The sequence below is a fragment of the Lotus japonicus genome, chromosome 2 (assembly GCF_012489685.1).
Source record: "Lotus japonicus ecotype B-129 chromosome 2, LjGifu_v1.2".
Lineage (NCBI taxonomy): Eukaryota > Viridiplantae > Streptophyta > Magnoliopsida > Fabales > Fabaceae > Lotus > Lotus japonicus.
Window position 1 is genome coordinate 34,829,087 of NC_080042.1, and position 24,096 is coordinate 34,853,182.

The following is a 24,096-nucleotide window of genomic DNA, read 5'->3' on the forward strand; positions in this document are numbered from 1 at the left end:
CTTAGCTGGTACAAATGGATGTATAACAACTATCAATTGTCTACCTGGATGCATTCACCCGAGCACTTGCTCTCCGATTTGGTCCCTCCTCTTACGAGAATCACCAACAGGAGTTGTTTACGCTTCATCAAACTTCCACTGTGGCTGAGTTTTAGACTCGTTTTGAGAAGCTTTCAAATCAGGTAGTCGGTCTCTCCCCCGAAACTATGCTCGATTGTTTCTTATCTGGTTTACGACCTGACATCAAAAATGAAATTTCAATTTTGAAACCATATTCTGTATCACAAGCTATTGGGCTAGCTAAGCAAATAGAGGCCAAAATTAGGGATTCAAAACAACCACCGCCCCGTTTTAACAAACCCTACCACCCTTTTTCTTCTTCTCTTTCCCAACCTGCTCCGACCCACACAACCCACACAACAACAAAACCCACCCCACCAAACCCCCTCAAGGCAAACCCTACTCCCACCCTCCCTATTAAACGCCTCACTCCAGCCCAGATGCAAGAAAGAAGAGCCCAAGGGCTTTGTTATAATTGTGATGAGAAATACACAAAATGTCAACCCAAAATGTGTTTGCTCATGTTGGTTGATGAAATAGAAGAAATTACTGACCTGTCTTCGCCACAAGCTTCGGATCAACCCGAAGGCTCTTTGGTGCCAGTTGTTGAGGCACCAGCTGATGAAATACTCCACTTCCAACTCTCGGAACAGGCCCTTCAGGGCAAGCCATCCCGCAAGAGCATGAAATTCAGGGGCATAATCATGGGGCAACCGGTAGTGGTTCTGATTGATACCGGTAGCACACACAACGTTATTCCGCCGCGCGTGGCTCAATTCTTGAGGCTTCCCGTGGTTCCCGTGGCCCGCTTTCCGGTCATGGTGGGCAACAGAGCTCATATCTATTGCGCTGGCTACTGCCCTCCAGTTGAGGTTTTATATGGCGAACACACATTCAACATCCCCTTCTACCTGTTTGACATCCAAGGCGTTGATGTTGTCTTGGGTCTTGAGTGGCTGGAAACATTAGGATCTGTGATATCAGATTTTAGTATTCCATCAATGTCATTTCAAGTTAATGGAAGAACATGCACAATCACTGGTCAACCCCTCTCCCCACCTTTACCAGCCACCTACCACCACTTTAAGCGTCTATTCCACACTGATGCAGTGGCGAAATTCCACACCATATGTTTCTATCCTCCCCAATCCCACATGCCCACTATCCTATCCATAGACACCATACCTGACCCACCCCCTGAATTACACCCACAGATACATGACATGATCCAAACCTTCTCCCATGTCTTTTCCCCACCTCACGGATTGCCCCCTCCTCGCTCCCATGACATCACATCACCTTACTTCCCAATTCTCCCCCGGTGAATGTTAGACCATATCGTTACCCTCATTCCCAAAAGGAAGCTATGGCCACCATCCTCACGGATATGTTTCAAGAGGGGATTGTCGTTCCTAGCACAAGCCCATACTCATCCCCGGTGCTCCTCATAAAAAAAAAAGATGGAACATGGCGGTTTTGTGTAGACTACCGTAGTCTTAATGCACTTACCATCCGCGATCGCTTCCCTATTCCGACAATCGATGAGCTACTTGATGAATTGGGTGGTGCGTCCTACTTCTCTAAGCTGGATTTGCGCTCCGGATTCCACCAAATCCGATTGGCAGCGGAGGACACTCATAAGACAGCTTTTAGAACCGTTGATGGTGACTATGAGTTCTTAGTTATGTCGTTTGGGCTAACTAACGCACCCTCCACCTTCCAAGCAGCGATGAACGATCTCCTAAGACCGTATCTACGTCGCTTTGTATTGGTATTTTTCGATGATATATTGATCTAAAGTCCCACTTTTGACTCACACTTGGAACATTTGCAGGTTGTCTTAAAAGTTTTGCTTGAACACAAATTTTATGCCAAACTTTCCAAGTGCACTTTTGGAGTACAATCCGTGGGATACCTTGGCCACATTATTACCGCCAAGGGCGTTGGACCCGACCCAACCAAGGTTCAGGCAATCATCGACTGGCCTTCCCCAAAGACCCTAACAGACCTACGCGGCTTCTTGGGCCTCACAGGCTTCTATCGAAGATTCATCCGCAACTATGCCTCTCATGCATCACGCTTGACTGACCTCCTCAAGCAGTCTACCCCTGGGAAAACCACTCCTTTTTTATGGACTGAGAAAGAAGAAGAGTGCTTTGTGCAATTAAAGAAACTAATTACCTCAGCTCCTATGCTGGCATTGCCAGATTTTTCCCAGGACTTCCAGATCGAGACTGATGCCTCCGGTGTGGCTGTTGGGGCTGTTTTGTCACAAAAGGGGCATCCCATAGCCTTCTTCAGCAAGAAGCTAAACCTGCAAATGCAAGGTCAGTCTACATATGTCAGGGAAATGTATGCGGTCACGGAGGCAGTAAAGAAATGGAGGCAGTATCTCATTGGCCATAAATTTCAAAGTTTCACTGACCAGCAGAGCTTGAAACATCTCATGACTCAGACGTTTCAAACCCCCGAGCAGCTGAAATGGGCAACGAAGCTACTGGGTTTTGACTATGAAATTCTGTACAAACCTGGCTCTGACAACCGTGTGGCTGATGCTTTGTCTCGGCGTCAATTCCAGGACAAGGACCTTCCGTTGTTGGCTTCATTCTCTTCTCCAGTTCCCTCGATCCTGGAGCAACTCAGGAAATTTTACTCCACCTCAGAAGGCATATCCCTACTCCGGGAACACCTCCAACAAGGTGATTTTTCGCAGCACCAAGGCTTGCTGCACTTCAAGGGCAGTATTTTCCTCCCGGATTGGAATGGTCTTCGACAGGAAATCCTCTCTAAGTACCACTCTTCCCTCGTGGCTGGTCACTCGGGCCTTAAACCCACCCTCGCTCGCATTTCCGCCTCCTTCAATTGGCCAGGCATCTACAAGGACACCAAAGAGTTCATAAGAACATGTACTACATGTCAGTACAACAAATACAACACTTCTAAGAAGGCAGGCCTCTTACAACCTCTCCCTACACCAAAGCAAGTTTGGGAAGACCTCTCCATGGATTTTATTACCAGCCTTCCGCCGTCTCATGGCCACTCCGTCATATGGGTCGTGGTTGACCGCCTCACCAAGTATGCTCATTTCATTGGTTTTCCAACTAATTTCACTGCCACTTCATTGGCTAACAGATTCTCTGTTGAGATTTGTCGCCTCCATGGCATTCCACGATCGATTGTCTCCGACCGCGACAAGGTTTTCCTCAGCCATTTTTGGCGCCACTTGTTTCGAGTCATGGGCACCAAACTCCGGTTCAGCACCGCCTACCACCCTGAAACAGACGGTCAAACAGAAGTGGTCAATAGAGTGTTAGAAACATATTTGCGTTGCTTCGCCGGAGAACAACCGAAATCATGGTTCAAATTCTTACATCTTGCGGAATTATGGTACAACACAAGCTTTCATTCTGCTGCAGGGATGTCCCCTTTCCGCGCCCTCTATGGCAGGCAACCGCCGTCCTTGCTCGATTATGTGCCGGGTAGCACCACCATTCCTTCTCTTGAGGAGTCCCTGAAAGAGAGAAATATCATTTTGCAATCTCTGAAGGCCAATTTATCACGAGCACAACAACGCATGAAGGCTCAAAAGGGCAGAAACAGAAGAGATGTTACCTTTCTTGAAGACTCTTGGGTGCTGCTGGGCCTTCAACCTTATCGGCAACAAAGCTTAGCACGTCGGACCAGCAACAAGCTCGCAAAACGCTATTACGGCCCTTTCCGCGTGGTTCGCCGTGTCGGAGCCGTGGCATACGAGCTCGCACTTCCCCCTTCCAGCCGAATACACAACGTATTCCATGTTTCCTTGCTGAAGGAATTTCGTGGGGATGCCAACTCTTCTTTTGTGCCCCTCCCTCCTATGGGTACTGATCTCCTTACAGCGGATCCCGCAGCTACAACCGCCGGCTCCACTCCTCTAGCGCCGCCGCCGAGCATCGCCGGCGATCACCTCGTCACAACTCGGGCTCGCAGGGAACTTAGAGCTTTGAACTTGAAGTCTGCAAAGCCACCTCTTGAAGCCAATACTTATGGAGCTTCAGACACTCAAGTCCAAACTGTGGGCCCCTCTATGATGCCAGGCTCTCAGGCGCGTGACATCACGCTCCCAGATCCCTCCCAGGATGCCACCTTGCAAGCCACAAAAGCCACGCGTACAACCCCTTTGGAGCCCCCGTTTCCCACGCGCCAGCAAGGCAACACGCAAGTCCTCATTCCAGCTCCACTCACAGGTCTTGTCAATCACTCATACCCAGGCACTTCACACAATGGAACCAGCTGTGACCCACCCACGCTGCCTATTGCAAAGGAATCCAATGCTGCCACCGACACCTCAAATTCAAGCCTTGAGGACAAGGCTGTTCTTCAGGGCTTGTATTGATACCACGCTGGATATTGGGCCACACTCACAGGAAATGGGAAGGCCCAAGAGAACCGTAGTCAAGCCCAAATGGATGGAACCCTATGTTCCCTTTTATTTTTCCAATTATCTTTTTGTCTTTTACCTAATTGCTGATCTTGTGCAGCTGCTAGTAGGGACACCTGTCATGGACCCTTTACCTAGGTCAAGACTCATATAAATAGAATGTATGAGGAATGTGTTGAATTCAATAAATATTCGCCGTTGTTTATCCTTCTTCTTATTTAGAGTATTTTAGTAATATTAATTGTAGATCCTGTAGCTACCAGTGATTTGAAGCTTCTGGGTTGGAACATTTCTTCTCGATCTCCCTTTCCTCTTCTAGATTTTTCTTCTTTTCCACCATTCGTCGCTGTCGTAGTGATGATGGCTAGCGACCCTGACGTTACCTTGGTCGCGTGCGTGGCGGAGAGGTGTGGCGGCGTTGTGGGGTATGGTGGGTTTTTTGAAATGAGAGAGGTGAAGGAAGGTGAGAAGGGGGAGAGAGAGAGAGAGAGTATTCAATTTAAAATTAAATAAATATATATAATAATATATATAATAATATATAATCATAATCAATCTTTTATAGAGAGAGAGATAGAGAGAGGAGGAAGTGAAAAAAATATGTGGCTATGGGAGAGGATGAAGAAGCTTCTGGGTTTTGGGAGAGGATGAAAGAGCTTTTGGGTATTGTTCAGAACTCAGATCCTCTCCTGCAGAATTTTCTGTCCTGCACCTTCTGCACGTTTCTTAACCGTCTGATTGATCATGTGGTCCAGAAAATTGCAGTCTTATAATTATAATAATTATATACTAGCAAATTAATTTCAGCCATAAGATTAATCTAATGGCTGAAGGGTTTTCTCCAAACAGAAACCCAATTAACACTGTCGTTCTTTGCCGTCGTGAGACAACGTTCCTCCTCTCAACTACAACGCTCCTCCTCTCGACGACACCGCCTTCTTTCTCTCTGTGTCGACATCGTGCGCCCTTCGTCTGATCTAGAGACGGTCCGCTGTTGTCATTGTAGTTCCGACCTACCCAACCCTCCGGCGCTATCGAATCAGTTCCAACCGTCCTCTGCAGGTTAGATTCGATCAATAGGGAACATGACCTTGCATTTTTAAATCTGGTATTTTCAATTTGTCTTTTTTAAAGGTTTATCATGTTTAGAGGCACTAGGGGTTTTAGATTGGTTTCCATGTGTTGATTAAAATTGATGGGAATGTTAGGTTAATCAAGCCCTTATACTGTAGATAAGGTAATAAAGGTATAATTTGGGTTTTGGTGGAGTTCAACTATGAACCTGAGCATTTTTTAATACAACATTTAGACCTGGTTGGAGAAGAGGAAAGACACAGAATAAGAAAAAGGATACAAATTTACTTTACTGGAAATGGATTATGAACGCAAGGACTATGCACAAGATAGTGGGGAAGTGGGATTTTATGCTGAGAAGGGGTTACTCAATTGCCACTAGGAAGGAGATTGTGGTGCTTCATTAATTGGAGAAGTCATCTTAAGGCATAGGCATTGTCATTTGGATGTTATCTAGTTGGTGGAGGTGGCACTTGGCTCAAAGTGGAAGGACTTTGGACTTGCATCAGATCGATTCAATTCAATTGAATCAATAGTTATAAAATTTTTAGGCTAAAAATGAAGAGTAAGCAATCCTGCACAAAATGATAACACCTGATGACATGTGTTTTATCCAATTCTAAATGTTGAAGACTCTGATCAATGGGAAAACAAGTTTTTTAATACTTAAAGTTTTCATGCTAAAAAGGCTTATTATAATTTTCACTTCAATTCTCATTGTTTCATTTGAGATAGTTGTAGCCTAAATCAGAGTGAGACAAGCATGAGATTGTCACACCATTACACATCAAATGCTTTTACTTTGAATAGAAAGAATCCAATAAGCTATATATGCATATAATTATTTGCTGGTTCATTTGTGCAAATCACAATGGCATTTCTTCTGTTTTGTGCAGGAAAAAGGAGGTGGTTTTGCTGATTTTAATAATCATTGTTCTTGTGTTGAAGCTATAGTTAAAATGCTGCTGAGATTTTTTTTATGCAAGCTACAATGCTGTTGAGATTTGGTATATTGATGTTGTACCGAAGCTAAAGCTAAAATGTTGCTGAGATTGGAATTATGGCGGACGTCCCACAAGTAAAATCATGCTAAGATTGGATTTATTTCATGCTAAAATGCACAAGTGAACCAGAAAGGTTGCAGCATTAGTTTAGGAGTTTTCTACACTGTTGAATGTATTTTTGTTACTCTATTGAATATATAATGATGTAATGTAACCAAAGATTCAATTGAAATTCAATCCCATCGCTCTAGTATATTTCTTTTCTTGTAAATTGGTGCATATATCACAAGTGTTACATACACATAAAAGTATATTTCTTTTCAATGGATAGCTCAAGTTAACAAGTGCTCTTGGCCTCAATTCTTTCATTTAACATTTCTGGTTTTAAAATAATTGGTATCAACAAGTGATTTTTGTGGTGTAGAATAATAAGTGAAGATATATGTGGTGTAGAAGAATCACTGAAAGCTGTAATCTATGAAACAATTGATTCTCAATAAAAAAATAATATATGAAAAAACAAATCCATGCCAAAAGATAGATAACACCGAAAAGAAATTGTCTTCTAGTACTGTTACATATACATAAAAAAGACACTAAAGAGCAATTGTCTGATTTTCACTTCACTTCTTTATGGGTTGGTTAAAGTTGTAATGTCATCATCATTGTCTTGTGCCTGCAATTTGAGAGAGACAAAAGTTAATATATGAAAATAAATGAAGTGATCTTATATGGTTTCTGAAACTTACCATCAATAAGCTTGTAAAACTATTGATACCAAATTGGCTCAAAGTACTATTGTCTCCCTGCACAAGATAAAATCATTTTTTGTCACTAAATAAATTCCAAGTCACACACAAAATTAAATTGCTATTAGCTTACCATAGATTGTTGATTGTAGTGACCATTGATCCATGTTGCACCTATATTGGGAACCTCATGCACTCGAGTTATGTTGGTCTACATTGAAAATAAAGGAAAAACAACTAAAGCTATGAAGTTGATTAAAAGTGTCTTGGCTAAGTTAATGATAAAATTTATGATACCATTTTAGGTTGTAGACTTTGTGAACCACTTGAGGCACCCAAAATGTTAATCCTTTCCTATAAAAAAAAGACAAGACCATTTAATCAGTAAATAAACTTCAAGTCAGACACAGATTTAAATTACTATTAACTTACCACAGATTGTTGATTGTAATGACCGTTGAGCCATGTTGCACTTGTATTAGGAACCTCATGTTCTTGAGTTATGTTGGTCTACAATGCAAATATAAGGAAAAACAATAAAGCTATGAAGTTCATCATAAGTATCTTGATTAAGTTCATGATAAAATTTATAATACCGCGGTAAGTTGTTGACTTTGTGAAGCACTTGAAGCACTATTTTTCTTTCTTTTGCCTTTTTGGTTCTCTACCCAACTTTTCAAACGTTTAGAACCTTTTCTACCTTCTTTTTTCTTGAACCCCTTTACTTCTGTTGAACCTTCATTGTTGTTTCCAATCTCTTTAACTTTGCCAAGTAAGACATCAACTTCAGTAGTATTCACTTGTTTCTTTTGAAACTCTAGTATTTGCTTCTCCAACAAATCAACAACTTTGTTAAGAAACACAACTGTTTCTGGATTTCTACATGCTTCTGTGGCTATTCTCACAAGGCGAGGACAAATCTCTGCATAACTTTTAGCTGTAGACAATTGAACATCTTCTACATGATTGGTCGAACCATCACGCAATGCCCCACTTCTAGCTAACTTTGTCCACCTCTTCAATACATATTGCTCAGGCACTGATTTGACATCCATATGAATAAATACTCTTATGCAATGACAACATAAAATGCCAGATGACTCAAACTTACGACAAGAGCAACAGATTGACTTCTTTTCCAAATCAACTGAGACGCACCATTCTCTAGAACCCCTTACATTGGCAATAACAAAATCAATGGATGATGTTTTTCCATCCGTGCTTTTTACACAACATGCTTCAAATAACTCATACTCGTGTTGGAATAATTCAAAAATAGTGGGAGTATAAAGCTCGGACATTTGTTTCAAAATAACAAAATATGGGTTCTTGAGTCTTGGAATTTTTTGACGTGCTTCATATTCACACTTCAATTCATTATATCTCTTTTCTTCCACGACATCCTCGAAACGCTTACAGAACTTGACAATATCCAAGTCCACATTGGTAAAATCTTTTATACCTGCATTCACACTTTCACTAAGTTGAGTACTTCGCATTCCCAACGTGAACGCCTTCTTCATAAAACAACATGCCCATTTTTCCTTCAAAGTATACATTCTTTGCAACCAATCATTTTCTTGAACATCATATTTTGCTATAAGAGTTCTCCAAGCTTCCTCAAATTGTTCTTCATCATGATATCCGTACATGCACTTCTTAAAGTCGGTGAGAAAATGAGATTCACCCTTCATAAGATTTCCTAAGTGCTTGACACCATTTTGCATCAAGTGCCATGTACATAGGCCATGGTAAGCCTCAGGCATGACTATAGACAGTGCTTTGGCCATTGCCTGATCTTGATCAGTAAAAACTGCTTTGGGCATTTTTTGCTTGTGTGCGTCTAAATATGACTCAAAAAGCCACTCGTACGACTCTGTTGTTTCATCATACAGTAATGCTGCCCCAAAGATCACTACACTCCGATGGTGATTAAAACCTGAGAACACCGCTAGTGGTCTATGCGAATTATTAGTGCAATATGTCGAATCAAGTGAAATCACGTCACCAAAATACTCATAATCAATTAGCATCATTGCATCTGCCCAAAACACATTGGTAATTTGATCTTCATTATCTAATTGATAAGCATGGTAGAAAAGTGAATTTTCAACTGACTTTCTCTGGAAGTATTGCAATAGATAACCAGCTTCCCCTTGTACCAAACTACGTTGCCTTCTTTTTCGGAGATAGTTCTTTTGATCAAGGCGAGTATATCCCAAGTTTGATCTCCCTCCCACTTGTTTACTCATTAAATCAAACGACTTCTTTTGTTGCAGACCGGCATCATCAGCCAAATCAATTTGTTGGCTTTGAACTTCTAAAACTTTACGTTGAGATGGCAACATATGAGACGTTTCTTCCAAATGTAAAATGTGGTTGTGCACCTCCACAAAGTCATGCACTACAAACTTTCCATCCTTATTCTTAAGTCCCATCTTTACTTGACAATTTGTTCTAGTCTCCGGTCTTGGATTTACTATCTTGTAATCTCGTTTGTCTACCTTTCGTAAGCCTTCTTTGCAACAAGCAAACCGACAAGAAGAAATTGAGCCATCATCTTTTTTGTGAGTATATTGTTTCCTCACTCCAAACCCAGTTTTTTTACCATAATTTAGCCAAAACATCCAAGCATCCTCAAAGCTATCAAAAACCATACCTAACTTTGGCTTCCAATCTTCTTCCATATGATATCAATTATGCTGCATTTATCAAAATATAAATACAACTATTATATTATGAAATAGAAACATGTACAATTTATAAACATGATGAACCTAGGTACGCTTGAAATCAAATTTTAGTCATATTTTTTAAAGATAAATGACCTGCTACTCCACAAGAACAAGATATGAAATGTTGCAGCAAAATTAGGCACTCCAAGGAACTGAACAAAGAAGAAGCCTTGCAGCAAAAGAAGTAGAAAGAACCTGCACAAATGGTTTCTCAACTCATTATAAGGATCAAATTCACTGTACTACTACTCACAAAATCAACTATAGCTCCAGCAATTGATTACTAATTACACAAGCAAATCTCAGAAGTTAATATATGAAAATAGTTTGCACAGCAAAGACACAAACAAACTCATGCTATGGCTCACCATAAACTTAGACACAAGGATAATATATGTCCTCACCCCCTGACGAAACAAAACCACCACTACTGATATTTTATTGATATCCTTTGAGATTGCCCCACCATATCATTGATCAAAGCATCAATTTCAGATCACAAAAACTAAACGCATATCACAAAGCCACCTTCTATACAGAAATAGAAACAGAGTTGCAGTAAGAGAATGAAAAGGACCTGGCATAAAGAGACAGTGTCGTAGAGACCAAAAACAAACGCAGATCACAAAGTCAAGTTGAGGTAGCCATCTGGTTTTGAACGCATATCACTTTCAGTTCGTATAAGGCAGAGGAAAAAAATTGAAGCAGAGGTAGCCGTCGTCGAGAAGAGGCGCGCGAGAATAGGGGAAGAGGGAAACGTGAAATGAGTAAATGAGGTTTATTTTGTGGACCCTTGGATGCATCAAAGGGCTGTCATTTTATGCCTATTATAATTTTAAGAGTGCAATTTTTTGGACCACATGATCAATCAGACGGTTAAGAAACATGCAGGAGGTGCAGGACAGAAAATCCAGCAGGAGAGGATCCGGGTTCGTATTGTTCATATTTCTGGGTTTGAGGATAAAAAATACATGTAAGTTAAGAAGATGATGTGGACATGTTGACTTGTCCAAATTGAGGCCACGTAGGCACGAAAATGACTTTTGGACCTAATTTGATTAAAAAACAAATTCTAGGGATAACATTTCATGCACAAAATTTCTAAGGACTGATTTTGATTCCCTTTACAATTTCAGGGACGTCTATCATATTTATACCTTGTTAAATTGTTAAATTGATGAGGCAGGGTCTAATTCATTGAATATTTATATACACATAACAGTTGAATTATGTTGAGATCAGTGGCGGAACCACATTAAGGCAGCCCTCCCAAGGTTCACCAAATATATATATATATATTAAGATTGGATAATAACGCTGCACTATAGAAATGAGTTGCGTTGTCCCATTGATTAAGATCCTAGTCTAGTTTCCTTTGTGAAGTGGGTTCCATCCACTCCTCAGCTATTTTTTTTTTAGTTCTATTCAGAAAGATTTCAACCTCATTTTTTTTACAAAAGGACTATGTATTTAACAATGTTTGGTGTGTTCTCTCTCCTCATGGATATTTTGCCCAAACCCATGGATACCCGCTTGAACCTGATTCGATTTGACAGATAAAACCCGAGTTGATTGGATTTTGGTTTGGGTTTGGGTTTTGCCCGTTACTGTAGCAGTTTATGGGTTTGGGTTTGGTAATAGTTAAATCTGTGCGCATACCTGCCCAAACCCCGAACCAAAAGATACCCGAAATATAAAATTACAAAAAAAACTCTCATACATATATATATATGTTCTTAGTGTTTGATGATTAATTGTAATTTTGTATGTTTGAGAAAGTAAACTCTAAACTATTATTGCCTCACTTTGGTGATGGATGAGGATGATGAATAGTATTTTTTTTTTCTATGAATTTCACTTCTTTTTTTTACGAAAGTAAGTTCTGGATTGGGTTCTGAGACGGATTGCTATTTCACGTAAGTAATGAGTTTGGTTTTGGGTTTCGGGTATATCCGAAACCCAATGGGTTTGGGCATGGATTTCATTTTATCACCCATAAGAGTTTGTGTTTGAGTTTGGGTTATGAGATTTACAAAAGGACTATGTATTTAACAATGTTTGGTGTGTTCTCTCTACTCATGGATATTTTGCCCAAACCCGATTCGATTTGACGGATAAAACCCGAGTTGACTGGATTTTGGTTTGGGTTTGGGTTTTGCCCGTTACTGTAGCAGTTTATGGGTTTGGGTTTAGTATTAGTTAAATCTGTGCCCATACCTGCCCAAACCCGAATCCAAAGATACCCGAAATATAACAAAGTTATATATAAACTTTGTTCTTAGTGTTTGATGATTAATTGTAATTTTGTATGTTTGAGAAAGTAAACTCTAAACTATTGTTGCCTCACTTTGGTGATGGATGAGGATGATGAATAGTAGTCTTTTTTTCTTTCTATGAATTTCACTTTTTTTTTTAATGAAAGCAAGTTCTGGATCGGGTTCTGAGACGGGTTGCTATTTCACGTAAGTAATGGGTTTGGTTTTGGGCTTCGGGTATATCCGAAACCCAATGGATTTGGGCATGGATTTCATTTTATCACCCATAAGAATTTGTACCCGAACCCAAAGATACCCGAAATATAAAATTACAAAAAAACTCTCATATATATATATATATATATATAAACTTTGTTCTTAGTGTTTGATGATTAATTGTAATTTTGTATGTTTGAGAAAGTAAACTCTAAACTATTGTTGCCTCACTTTGGTGATGGATGAGGATGATGAATAGTATTTTTTTTTTCTTTCAATGAATTTCACTTTTTTTTTACGAAAGTAAGTTCTGGATCGGGTTCTGAGACGGGTTGCTATTTCACGTAAGTAATGAGTTTGGTTTTGGGTTTCGGGTATATCAGAAACCCAATGGGTTTGGGCATGGATTTCATTTTATCACCCATAAGAGTTTGTGTTTGGGTTTGGGTTATGAGATTTACAAAAGGACTATGTATTTAACAATGTTTGGTGTGTTCTCTCTCCTCATGGATATTTTGCCCAAACCCGATTCGATTTGACGGATAAAACCCGAGTTGACTGGATTTTGGTTTGGGTTTGGGTTTTGCCCGTTACTGTAGCAGTTTATGGGTTTGGGTTTGGTATTAGTTAAATCTGTGCCCATACCTGCCCAAACCCGAATCCAAAGATACCTGAAATATAAAATTATGAAAAAACTCTCATACATATATATATATATATATATATATATATATATAAACTTTGTTCTTAGTGTTTGATGATTAATTGTAATTTTGTATGTTTGAGAAAGTAAACTCTAAACTATTGTTGCCTCACTTTGGTGATAGATGAGGATGATGAATAGTATTTTTTTTTTCTTTCTATGAATTTCACTTTTTTTTATGAAAGTAAGTTCTGGATCGGGTTCTGAGACGGGTTGCTATTTCATGTAAGTAATGGGTTTGGTTTTGGGCTTCGGGTATATCCGAAACCCAATGGGTTTGGGCATGGATTTCATTTTATCACCCATAAGAGTTTGTGTTTGGGTTTGGGTTATGTGATTTGGGTTTGGGTTTTGCAATTGTAAAACTCATGCCCGATACTATCCGTTGCCATCCCTAGCTTGAAGGTATTTTTAGATATACTTTCCTGTACTTATTTTCTCTATTATTTTTTTAAAATTTGTTTGAGCCTTAATGGACATTATTTTAATTTTTACCTAGTAACTTTTATACTATAATTAGTGCAAGTTGGACATAAGTTAATCTTCTTCCTTCCTTCTCCCCTTTCATTCAATTTTCCCTCTTCAATTCCTTTTCTTTCACTCTCTGAGTTGCGATCTAGGTTTTCATTGTTCCAAACAACTCCGATATCCATGGCGGTGAAAAAACAATGCCACTCGACAAAACCCTAATTCCGGGTTCAAACATGAGCCATGGAGGCGACGGAGGAGAAAGAGCCGCCGCTGACGACTTCGGCCGCGCAGCGGCGAAGGTCGCAGTTTCGCAGCTATGTGAATCCCAAGGGTTTCACGTCGTCAGAAGCTCAGCTCTGGATTCCTCAGCCAACGTCGCAATCCGGTACCTCGTTGACTTGGGGAAGATCGCGGAGCTCTACGCCAACCTCTCCGGCAGATCGCATTGCACTGTCTTCGATTTGATTCGAGGGTTTGAGGACCTGAAGCGCCGCGAGGGTTTTTTCGGTGGCACTGGATTGAAGGAGATCATGAATTACGTGGAGGCGGTGGATGAGGTTCCGTTTGCTCAGTCGATTTCTCAGTTTCCGGTGATTCGGGAACGGAGGAGCATCCCGAGTTTCGAGTAGATGGGTGAGACGCCGCCGAGAAAGCATATACCTGCTTGGTTTCCAGCTTTGCCGGATCCTCATACTTACATTCACACGCCCGTGTGGGATGAGAGGGTTTCTGATCCTCGTGAGGACAAGATTGAGGTGCTAGGGAGTAGTAGTTTGTGTGATGATGATGGGGTTGAAGGGAAAATGGTTGTTCCGGCTGCGAGGCCGACTGTGCATTTTAAGTTCAGAATTGGGAAGAAGCTCATTGGGGAATCTTTGGATGCTAGACTTCAGAAGAAGGATGCTGCTTCGCGAGCGGCATCTTTGGGTGGCAGAGAAGATGAGAGGGATGATAAGAAGAGGATGGCTGAGTATATTCTCAGAAAGTCTATAGAAAACCCACAAGAACTGACTCTACTGTAGATTGATTAGTGTTTGCATTGGAGAGAGTTGGCATTATCTGCAGGGCTAAGGGGTTACTCACTAGTTAAGGGCATGTTGATCTTTTGGTTAGGATTCTGCAACTTACCTGTAGAATTACTCTTAAGTTTTCAACTTTTGTTTAGATCAGTTAGATTGGTTTCCTTTCTTGTCAGTTTAGCTCTAATTTACTTAATGATTTTTCAATGTAAAGCACTTCTTCACATTCAAAAAAAATAATTAGTGCAAGAATTAAAACTATCATATATTTTTTTCTTTGCATAGAAAGCCATTTTTTAGTTCTATTCAGAAAGATTTCAACCTCATTTTTCTCCAAAAAGGACTATGTATTTAACAATGTTTGGTGTGTTCTCTCTCCTCAAGCTTGAAGGTATTTTTAGATATACTTTCTTGTACTTATTTTCTCTTCTTTTTTTTTAAAAAAATTGTTTGAGCCTTAATGAACATTACTTTCTAGTAACTTTTATACCATAATTAGTGCAAAAATTAAAACTATCATATATTTTTTCTTTGCATAGAAACATGAGTGTTGGAAATATAATAGTCTTAGAGCATAAAATTAATATATAATTTTTTCTCAAAAAACTAATAATCAAGAGTAAAAGAACAATTTATTTTTTCCAATAGAAACACTTTTGAGAATGATAAATAAATAAAAAACTAATGTAAAAAAATAATCCAAGATTAAAAAAAATGGAAAAAATGAAAAAGAAATTTTTTAACATTATTAATATAACTTATAATACATTTTCAAATAAATTACTTTAATTATATTTTTGGTGTATATTGGTGTTTATTCCTAATTAAAAGCTATAATTTATTTTTAAATTTTATTTTGGCCCCCTCATACTATTTTTCCTGGTTCCGCCACTGGTTGAGATTATATCGATTGTAAATAAAGAGTGTTTATGAGAGTTAGCGAGTAAGATCCGACGGGAGGTCTGAGCTACTGCTGACATTGAGGATCGAGGCTTTCTCAAGAAGAGTATTTGGGAAAAAATGTAATCCTTTGGAATGTTAGATCATAAAACAAATAAAGAGATAAGACTTTAATTTTGAGAATAAACTCCATAATGAAACTAATGCAAGATAGAACTCTTTTAAATGATAAAGGGAATCTTTTGGAAGAAGACTTAGGATCTGAAAATGAGTTTTGAAAACGGGAAAGGTCGATGATCTGAGTTTTGAGGGAAGAGGAGAATCTTAGTTGCGGGTATCAAGAGAATGAGTCGTTCTGATGATAGAAGTCACCGAGGAACGGAGGCACTTCTTGTTGTTGATATGCTGGTCAAGGAACAACACTTAGCGAAGGATACCATGGGGACAAAGATTGACGTCCATGCCTCTGAGAGGACCATTCTTCGTTTAGACTAACCTTCGTGACATGTTTTTTTGATCGGTTGAAGGGGTGGACCTTAATCGTGTTGTTGATCGATTAAGGGGATCAACCTTAATCGTGTTTGTTGATCAGTTAAGGGGATAATGAAGTTGATCAAAGTAGCACAAGAAAGGGAGGGCAATCACTGCCATAGTGATTGAAACAATAAACAACAAGATAAAGATGAAGAGCTTACAACTCAACTAAACAAACCAACTCTATGCCTAATGATTTTCAAGGCAGTAGAGTGGTGTACAAATAACACAATAAGGACTCAAAACACACAACCCTAAAAACACAATTTGTTGGTGCCCAACGCACACCCAACAACTAGAGTTAAGCCTCCATATATAGTACTCCTATCTTGTCTTCGATGGGCTTGGAAGAAAAAAGAGTCCATAACAAAGAAGGAAGTAAATCTTTTAAAACCAGCAACAAATCTCAACGAGTATGATTTGAATAAAAAGATAAAGCTTCCACAATATAAACTCAAATCAAATCCAAACAGCCAATTTGATCACAATTGATATATTCTCCGATTAGCACACGAAAGCTTCTTCAAAAATCCTAGCTTGTTTACCAAGTCAATCAATCCAAAGCTTCTAGAAAACACACGCAGCACACATCAACTACGCGGGAACAAATGTTGTACCAGATGCTCCATCATCATGTCCTACATCTTGACAGATAAAACATCTTAGCTAAAATGTAAACAACTAAGAAAATAGGAACAACACACTGCATCAAACGATTGAGAAAACTCTTTCTAAACTTATAATCGTTTGAAAAATCAAGTTTTTAGGGAACACAATTTAAACTCCCTTTCTTGTTTTACTTTTTTTGATATAATTTCGATCTTCAGACGATGTTCCATGCTTCAATCATTCTGCCTTCTTTTAGATGAACTATCTGTTTAGCTCATTCTTCTTTCTTTCCTTCTAAAGTTTCAGTCTTTATTTCATGATAGACGTTGTTTCTTTCAGAAGTTCTACTTCCATCGTTCTTCTAATCTTTAGACAATGACTCTGATCAGCTCATCCTTTTTCTTCTTTTTCTATTGGTCATGTAGAATGTGAGTGATAGCCTTTGACCAAAATCTTCTTCTCCTTAAAAAATGGATTGTCTTGTGTTGCCTGAATTAGATAGATGCTACTAGGCGCAATTACTAAGCTTTGCTCCACTTCTACATTTCTTGCTTGGGAGAGAAAAAGGAAACTTTGGTGGTGACATCGTTGTAATTGTTTCCTTGTCCAAAGTGCATTATGGTCTATCACTTAATCTTTTGCACTTGATCTTCTCGTTAGGCTTGTCAGAGATGTATTTCAAATTTCTTTGGCGCTCATTCTCTTATCATTGCTTCATTTGTTGGGTCTTTGAAATAGACAATGTATGTAGGCAGTGAGTGCAGTCTTCTCAGAAGATCTGATAGCTTCGCTTGATCTTGCATGGGTTGACTTGAAGCTTTGACTTCTTATTCTTAAGACAATCTTGGAGATTTGACTCTACTTGCTCTTTGATCTTTCTTTTCTTTCTTTATTTAGACGATTTGGCAGGGTTAACCTTCCTTTGCTTGTAAATTATGCCTTGATGCTTTTGACTCTTTTTGTCTAGATGATCTTGATGCTTTGACTTTCTTGCGCGGACCATCTTGAGCCTTGATCTTTCCTTTACTTCCTATGATTACACAAGCTAGCAGCTTTGATACTTCCATGCATGTGTAGTCTGCATTGTGGCTTTGAACGTTTTCCTCATTTATAGATGTTGCCTTCTTTTCAATGTTTTGTTCTTCATCAGCAGACGATAGGATTTTAGGAGCACAGGTGTGATTTTCTGAAATGCAATACACATGATATATTCAATCACTTCGCTTATACTCTTGAAAATTGTTATCATTCAAAATATGATAAACGATTATAGATTTTGAACTTAACTGATAGACCTTAATCGTGTTTGCTGATCGGTTAAGGGGATAGACCTTTATCGTGTTTGTTGATCGGTTAAGGAGATGAACCTTAATCGTGGTGGTTTTGTTTGGCTAAGGGGGAATGGCCTTAATCGTGTTGTTTTGTTTGACTAAGGGGATGAACCTTAATTGTGTCATTTGGTTGATAAAAGGGGATAAAGGATGGACAATTTGCAAGTGCACATATTTCACCCGGTTTTAATTATCGAATCCACAGGGATTGTGAGTGATAGACCTTGGTTTATGCCTAGAGTTTGCAAGTTTAAAAAGAAAATAAAACTCAATTTTGATTTGGTTGTTTTGTGACAAAGCAATGTCGTAGTAGCAATGATAAAAACATGAGAAATAACAATGATTAAAATGCTTTGGGTTTTCGTTCAACTAATTCATTTTAGTGAACCTATCATATATATTCATGTGATTTCATGAGTGTCTCTTTGATGCTAAATCCTAAGCAACTACCTATCGATGTCTCGCATAGATAATTATTTCAAACCAAAGGATTGTAAGATCAAGTTTTGATCAAGTAGTACAACTCTATGTTTTGATGATTACATGTTAACTATTATGTATGAACAATTATGGTACTCTAACGTTGTTTTTTGAGTGTTTTAATGACAGGCTCTGACTCTGATCTAATTACACATAAATTAGAAGCACTATGCTCAAAGAGTAACCTACGCAACGCTTTCGCACTCACTATGTTCAATCTGAACAGTAGAATAAGCTTCAGAAGATCTGAAGATAGTTAAGATCTGATATGGATTCAGATCACTTGAAGTTCTGAAGACCAGAAGTTCTGAAGGTCCAGAAGCTCTGAAGGTCCAGAAGCTCTGAAGGTCCAGAAGGTCCAGAAGCTGAGAGGTGAAGACTCTGAAGTCCAAGAGTAAGCTCGCTCTGAAGATCAAGTACTTCTCCTCTGAGTCCAGAAGTAGAAGTTACAAAGGTCAGAGGATCCAAGCTTCCCTCTGACTCTGATCACCAAGCTTCACATGTTCCAACATGAAGCGTCGCTCTGATCAGAAGTCATCTAGGTTAAAGGTCAAGTCGCTATCCAAGTACAAAAGCAACTGTACTATTCCTAACGACCTTACATAACTTATTCAGCCGCAGCAGAACCTGGAAATCCCAGATCTGCCCTCCAACGGTAGCATTCCATGCAAACGTCTAAACCCTAATCCTTGGAGTATATAAAGAGGCTGAAGATGAAAGATGCCGCCTAAGAAAGCTCACGCGATATAAAAATATTCTCTTAGCAATCTTTCTTCAAACTGTTCTTATTGTGTTTACTTTAGCTTTCTGAAAAGCAATTCCTTGTAAACCCAAACTCTCAAACAGTTGTTTGTTTTTCCTTAAGGAGACCAAGGTTGGTTAGATCCTTGATAAGACTAAGAGACTGAATCTTAGTGATAGCTAAGTCATTGTATTGTTAGTCACTTTGCAGGTTGCAGGTGCAGTTGTAACAAACTCTGATTAGTGGATTGCCTTCATTCTAAGAAGGAAGAAATCACCTTAACGGGTGGACTGGATTAGCTTGAGGGATTTATCAAGTGAACTAGGATAAAATCATTGTGTGCTTTCGTCAACTCTTATCTTAGCACTTTTATCTTCGGTGTTTGAAGAGATTTGTTAAAATCTCAAGTGGGAAAAGTTTTAGATTGAAAACGCTATTCAAACCCCCCTTTCTATCGTTTTTCATACCTTCAATTGGTATCAGAGCGCAAGTTTTGATTACCACACCTAACAGTGTTCAGTGATCCGGGCCGGTGTGAAAAACTGAGATGGCTACCACCATTGAAGCGCAAAAAGATGTTTACAGTGCAAAGCCTCCTATGTTTGATGGTCAAAGGTTTGAGTGCTGGAAAGACAGGATCAAAATATTTTTCTGGGCTTTGATGCAGATCTTTGGGATATCATAGTGGATGGCTACGAGCGTCCAGTTGATGGTGATGGCAAGAAGATCTCCAGAACAGAGATGACTGCTGAGCAGAAGAAGCTTTACTCACTGCATCACAAAGCTAGAACTATTCTTCTCAGTGCTATTTCTTATGAAGAATACCAAAAGATAACAGATCGTGAGTATGCTAAGGGTATCTTTGACTCCTTGAAGATTACCCATGAAGGAAACAAGAAGGTGAAAGAATCAAAGACGTTGTCTTTGATCAGGAAGTATGAATCCTTCCAAATGGAACCCAATGAGTCCATTGAGGATATGTTTTCCAGATTTCAGTTGCTCACTGCTGGAATAAGACCCCTCAACAAAAGCTATACCACTGTTGATCATGTCATGAGGATCCTTAGAGGTCTTCCTGAAATCTGGATGTCTTTGATAACTTCCTTGGAGCTCACAAGAGATGTTGAGCAGATGAGTCTGGAAGAACTCATAAGCATACTAAAGTGTCATGAATTGAAGCGTGCTGAACATCAGGATCAGAAGAAGAAGTTTATAGTGTAACACCCCGATTTCGGTGGCGTCACTTTAGTAACCAAAATAAACTTAATGCGGAAAAACGTGAATATTTTTTTTTTTATAATAACTAAGACAAGACTGAATTAAATAAAACCCAAATGCGAAAAGTAATAAAACTAATATACAATATATAAACAGCCCCCGCTGTAAGTAACAACCTCGTCACGAGTAACCTCCAGTGACGGAAAGAAAACTGTAACGCCCGTAGGCAATATGTACAAACCAAATAAAAAGGTGAAGTGTCCGCAACACCATCCCTCAAAACTGAGAATAAGTCAGCCCAGATGGCCTAAAACAAGACCTCCTAAGTCCAACCAACTCCCTGTGATTCCCGTAAAGAAACCACACAAAAAGCTATAGGTGGGAAACTACCCTGTTCCCAAAGGAACAAATGATGTTCAGAGCTAGGACTCTACTCCTACACTAATCCCATCTCGAGGAGCTCACACTAACACTCAATCCTACATGCTAGCATGATCGTCGTCCGAATTCGAAATCTAGAACGACCTAGTCTACATACACCATCCGTCCTCCTCTCGCAACCGCGATACGCTCCAGTTCCTGCATCTCAACCCTAGTTCCTCCCGAAGGATGAACCATCATGAATCAGCCCGCCAAAGAGATCTGACAAAGGGCGTTTGTTCGCCAAAGCACACACAGAAGACGCGAGGGTCAACTCCAAAGAATTATATAAATAATACCACCAATAGATACCATTAAAAGATTAGCCACTTAGGCTTATAACTAGGGATAACATCCTAGGGTTGCATTATTCCACAAAGAATATAACGACAGTAAAACACAGTTAACATGCATCAAGTAGAACTAACAAGTATCAAACACACTCATCAACTAAGTCAGTATGCATGTCGCATGAAATGATATGCAGGTTAACCCAGTCAACCAATATGCAATCCGGAACGTGGTGGACATCAAACGGATCAGCCCTAACACCAGCCACGGTGGGACCATTTCGGCCCGCGTGCCTCTTACACCACAAGGTAGTCAGATCAACTACTAAGAGTCACCTAACAGCGCTCTTACGCGGAAATCCGGATCTTATGACCATTTTGGAATCCACCGAGGTCCGGTAATCACGCCGTGTATTAACCTCCTATGTGTGCATGAATGCAATGTGATTAGCCAAACAACGTCTCCGACCTCACTCGACACGTCGCCACGTGTTCTAGGTAAATTAATGTCTCTAAAAGCTTACCCTAAGGTAAAAGTCGATTCTGCGACAAAATACAATAATCATAAAATGAGTGCAACCACTCACGATAACTCTTCGAGTCATCAATGCTCTCACGAAGTCTCACGCTTCAGTGGAGTCTCACACATTCACAAAGTCTCACGCTTCAGTGAAGTTTTATGCTTTCACAAGGTCTCTCGCCTCAGTGAATTTACACACTTGCACGAAGTCTCACGCTTCAGTGAAGTTTCATGCTCATCACAAGGTCTCACGCCTCAGTGAAGATCACGCATTCACAAGGTCTCACGCCTCAGTGAAGCTTCTCGGCTCATCCCTTGGACGGCTAAACCAACTGCTCCCAGAGCACAGGAGTATCAACATACTCACAACTTCTTAACATTCTCATTACTTGGGATCCGACGACACTTCTCGCTTTCCACAACTAAGATTTGCATCCAAAGCTTCCTTTCGAGGTTAACGCCATTACTTAAAGATTTAGAGGTTGTTTAATGTCTTATGAGTTTTCTTTTCAAAATAATATCCTTTTAGTCTTATCGCAAATCCTATAAGTTCTCGGGATCTCCAAATCCCCAAATGACTCCAGAGAATGTCTCGATCCATAAACATCATAACAAGGCCCGAATCTCATTCGTCCTATCAAGCTTCCTCCAAAACTCTCAAAATAAAATCGGCATGACCTGCCCGCTATCCTCACCATTCAGAATCTCAGTTTCTAGTGCAAAGCATATTTAAATCATCACAATCAACAACATGTCATATATCCATAAATCTCATCATAAACACTTAACACTTAGCGTATAAAGCATGCACCACACATCCTAGATTACCCACATAGCACATAGCATGTAAGTCAATCTCAAAAACATTCAGTAGATGAATCATCTACATTGTCAGTCGAAGCCTCAGAAAACATTTTCCAATCACACACAATCCAGTGCATAAACAATAAACAATGTCGAAAACATCGACCCTAAGCATTAACTAGAGATTCAGTGAGAAGCCCTCACCTGTAGATTCTCCAGGACGATCTCCTAACACTTGTTCACAATCAAAGGCTTGCTCCTCTGGGAATTCCTCAAAATCACCTTTAGAGCAAAACCACAGAAATACTATCAGAATCTATCGAAAACTAAGCTATCGATACTTACTAAGGTTACTCGAAGTAATCTATACTCTAAGGTACGATAATCTAGCGCGAAAAGACAAGTTTTCGGAAAAGGAAATTTCCTCCTCCCCCTTTAATAGGTTCGGCCACTTTAGGTAATTAGGAGACTCGATTTTTCTTCGATCAAACTTGGTTCCTATACTATCATTAGCCGTAACTAAGGGTATTCTGAACTCGGAAAAATTATCGGATCAAAAACTGTCACAGGGGTATTTTGGTCATGATTTTTAACTTAGAAATTTCAAAACTGAAATCCCAAAAACCAAATTTTGCAGGGACGTCACCAACGGCGTTTATGACAACTAATCCTACTAGCACTAAGCTAAGGCGATAGTTTTCAGCCTAAAGGTTGAAGCTTTACTCCAAAAACTCCAAAAATGGGTATTTTAGGCTAAAATTGATTCCGGCGACATAACGGAAAATCTAATCCGGCAGAAGTGATCTTGGGCGCATAAGGAAGAGGTTTAGAATCAGAAATGAAAGATTTAGGATAGTTTTGCAAAAACCCATAAACTATCCGCTCAAAAAACTCTACAGAAAAGCTATGGAAAAAGCGATCAGAGGTAAGGATTAGCGACTATACCTCGAAGCCTTGAAGTAGCAACTGATTGATCGACGATCAAGCAAACGATGAAGAAAAACTCTTCTTCCTTCTTCCTTGTTCTTGGCCGCGGTTTTGGGAGAGAAAATGGAGGAGAATTTGTGTTTTTCTTCCTTTCTTTGCTATATATAAAGGTTGGAAATTCGCGGGAAAATGAAAGTTTCGCGAATCTGATTTTTCCGACTTCATTCTCCATGAATTAATAGATATGTTTTGGCAAAAGAGTTCCAAAACCATAAAGAGGTCTCCTTGTATTTTTGGCAACTAAAGCATAGTCGGTATAAAACTATTTTACCCGATAAGTTGCTTTTTGCATCGAATGTCGGAATGGAAAACTTCCTTCGGAAGAAAGATTGAAATCATCAAGAGAAATGGGTGTACGCGTGTGGAATATTCATTTGAAGCTCTGAATAGAAAAAGTCTTCATTGTCGAGAAATTCTAGGGTTTTGAAATACCAGGGATTCGGTTTCGGCAAACTTCCGATGATTGGAATCGGACGTTCGTAGATCCTAGAGTTTCGCCTCGAAACGATTGTGATATATGGAAAAAAAGAGAAGTTCTAACATTTCTCTGAAGAT

At 39.5% G+C, this 24,096-nt stretch overlaps 1 protein-coding gene and 1 pseudogene across 1 annotated transcript; one reads left to right on the plus strand and one right to left on the minus strand.

Annotated features, from left to right (window-relative positions):
• Positions 1-7,189: 7,189 nt before the first annotated feature.
• Positions 7,190-9,994, minus strand: LOC130736385 (protein FAR-RED IMPAIRED RESPONSE 1-like). The gene is made up of 6 exons (XM_057588219.1): positions 7,904-9,994; positions 7,740-7,817; positions 7,605-7,661; positions 7,441-7,518; positions 7,308-7,364; positions 7,190-7,234 (listed from the first exon to the last, which is right to left on the minus strand). Exons 1-6 carry the CDS (start codon positions 9,992-9,994, stop codon positions 7,190-7,192), a joined length of 2,406 nt encoding a protein of 801 aa, XP_057444202.1.
• Positions 9,995-13,920: 3,926 nt separating this feature from the next.
• LOC130736386 (transcription initiation factor TFIID subunit 8-like) lies at positions 13,921-14,709 on the plus strand (annotated as a pseudogene).
• Positions 14,710-24,096: the final 9,387 nt, after the last annotated feature.

What these genes read in the sequence shown, in the direction of transcription:
- LOC130736385 (XM_057588219.1), bottom strand. Translation starts at nt 9,994, where the DNA reads ATGGAAGAAGATTGGAAGCCAAAGTTAGGTATGGTTTTTGATAGCTTT. An exon ending in ACTACAATCAACAATCTATG is followed by an intron (nt 7,365 to 7,440) that starts GTAAGCTAATAG and finishes TATCTTGTGCAG; the next exon opens with GGAGACAATAGTACTTTGAG. An exon ending in GTTTTACAAGCTTATTGATG is followed by an intron (nt 7,235 to 7,307) that starts GTAAGTTTCAGA and finishes CTCAAATTGCAG; the next exon opens with GCACAAGACAATGATGATGA.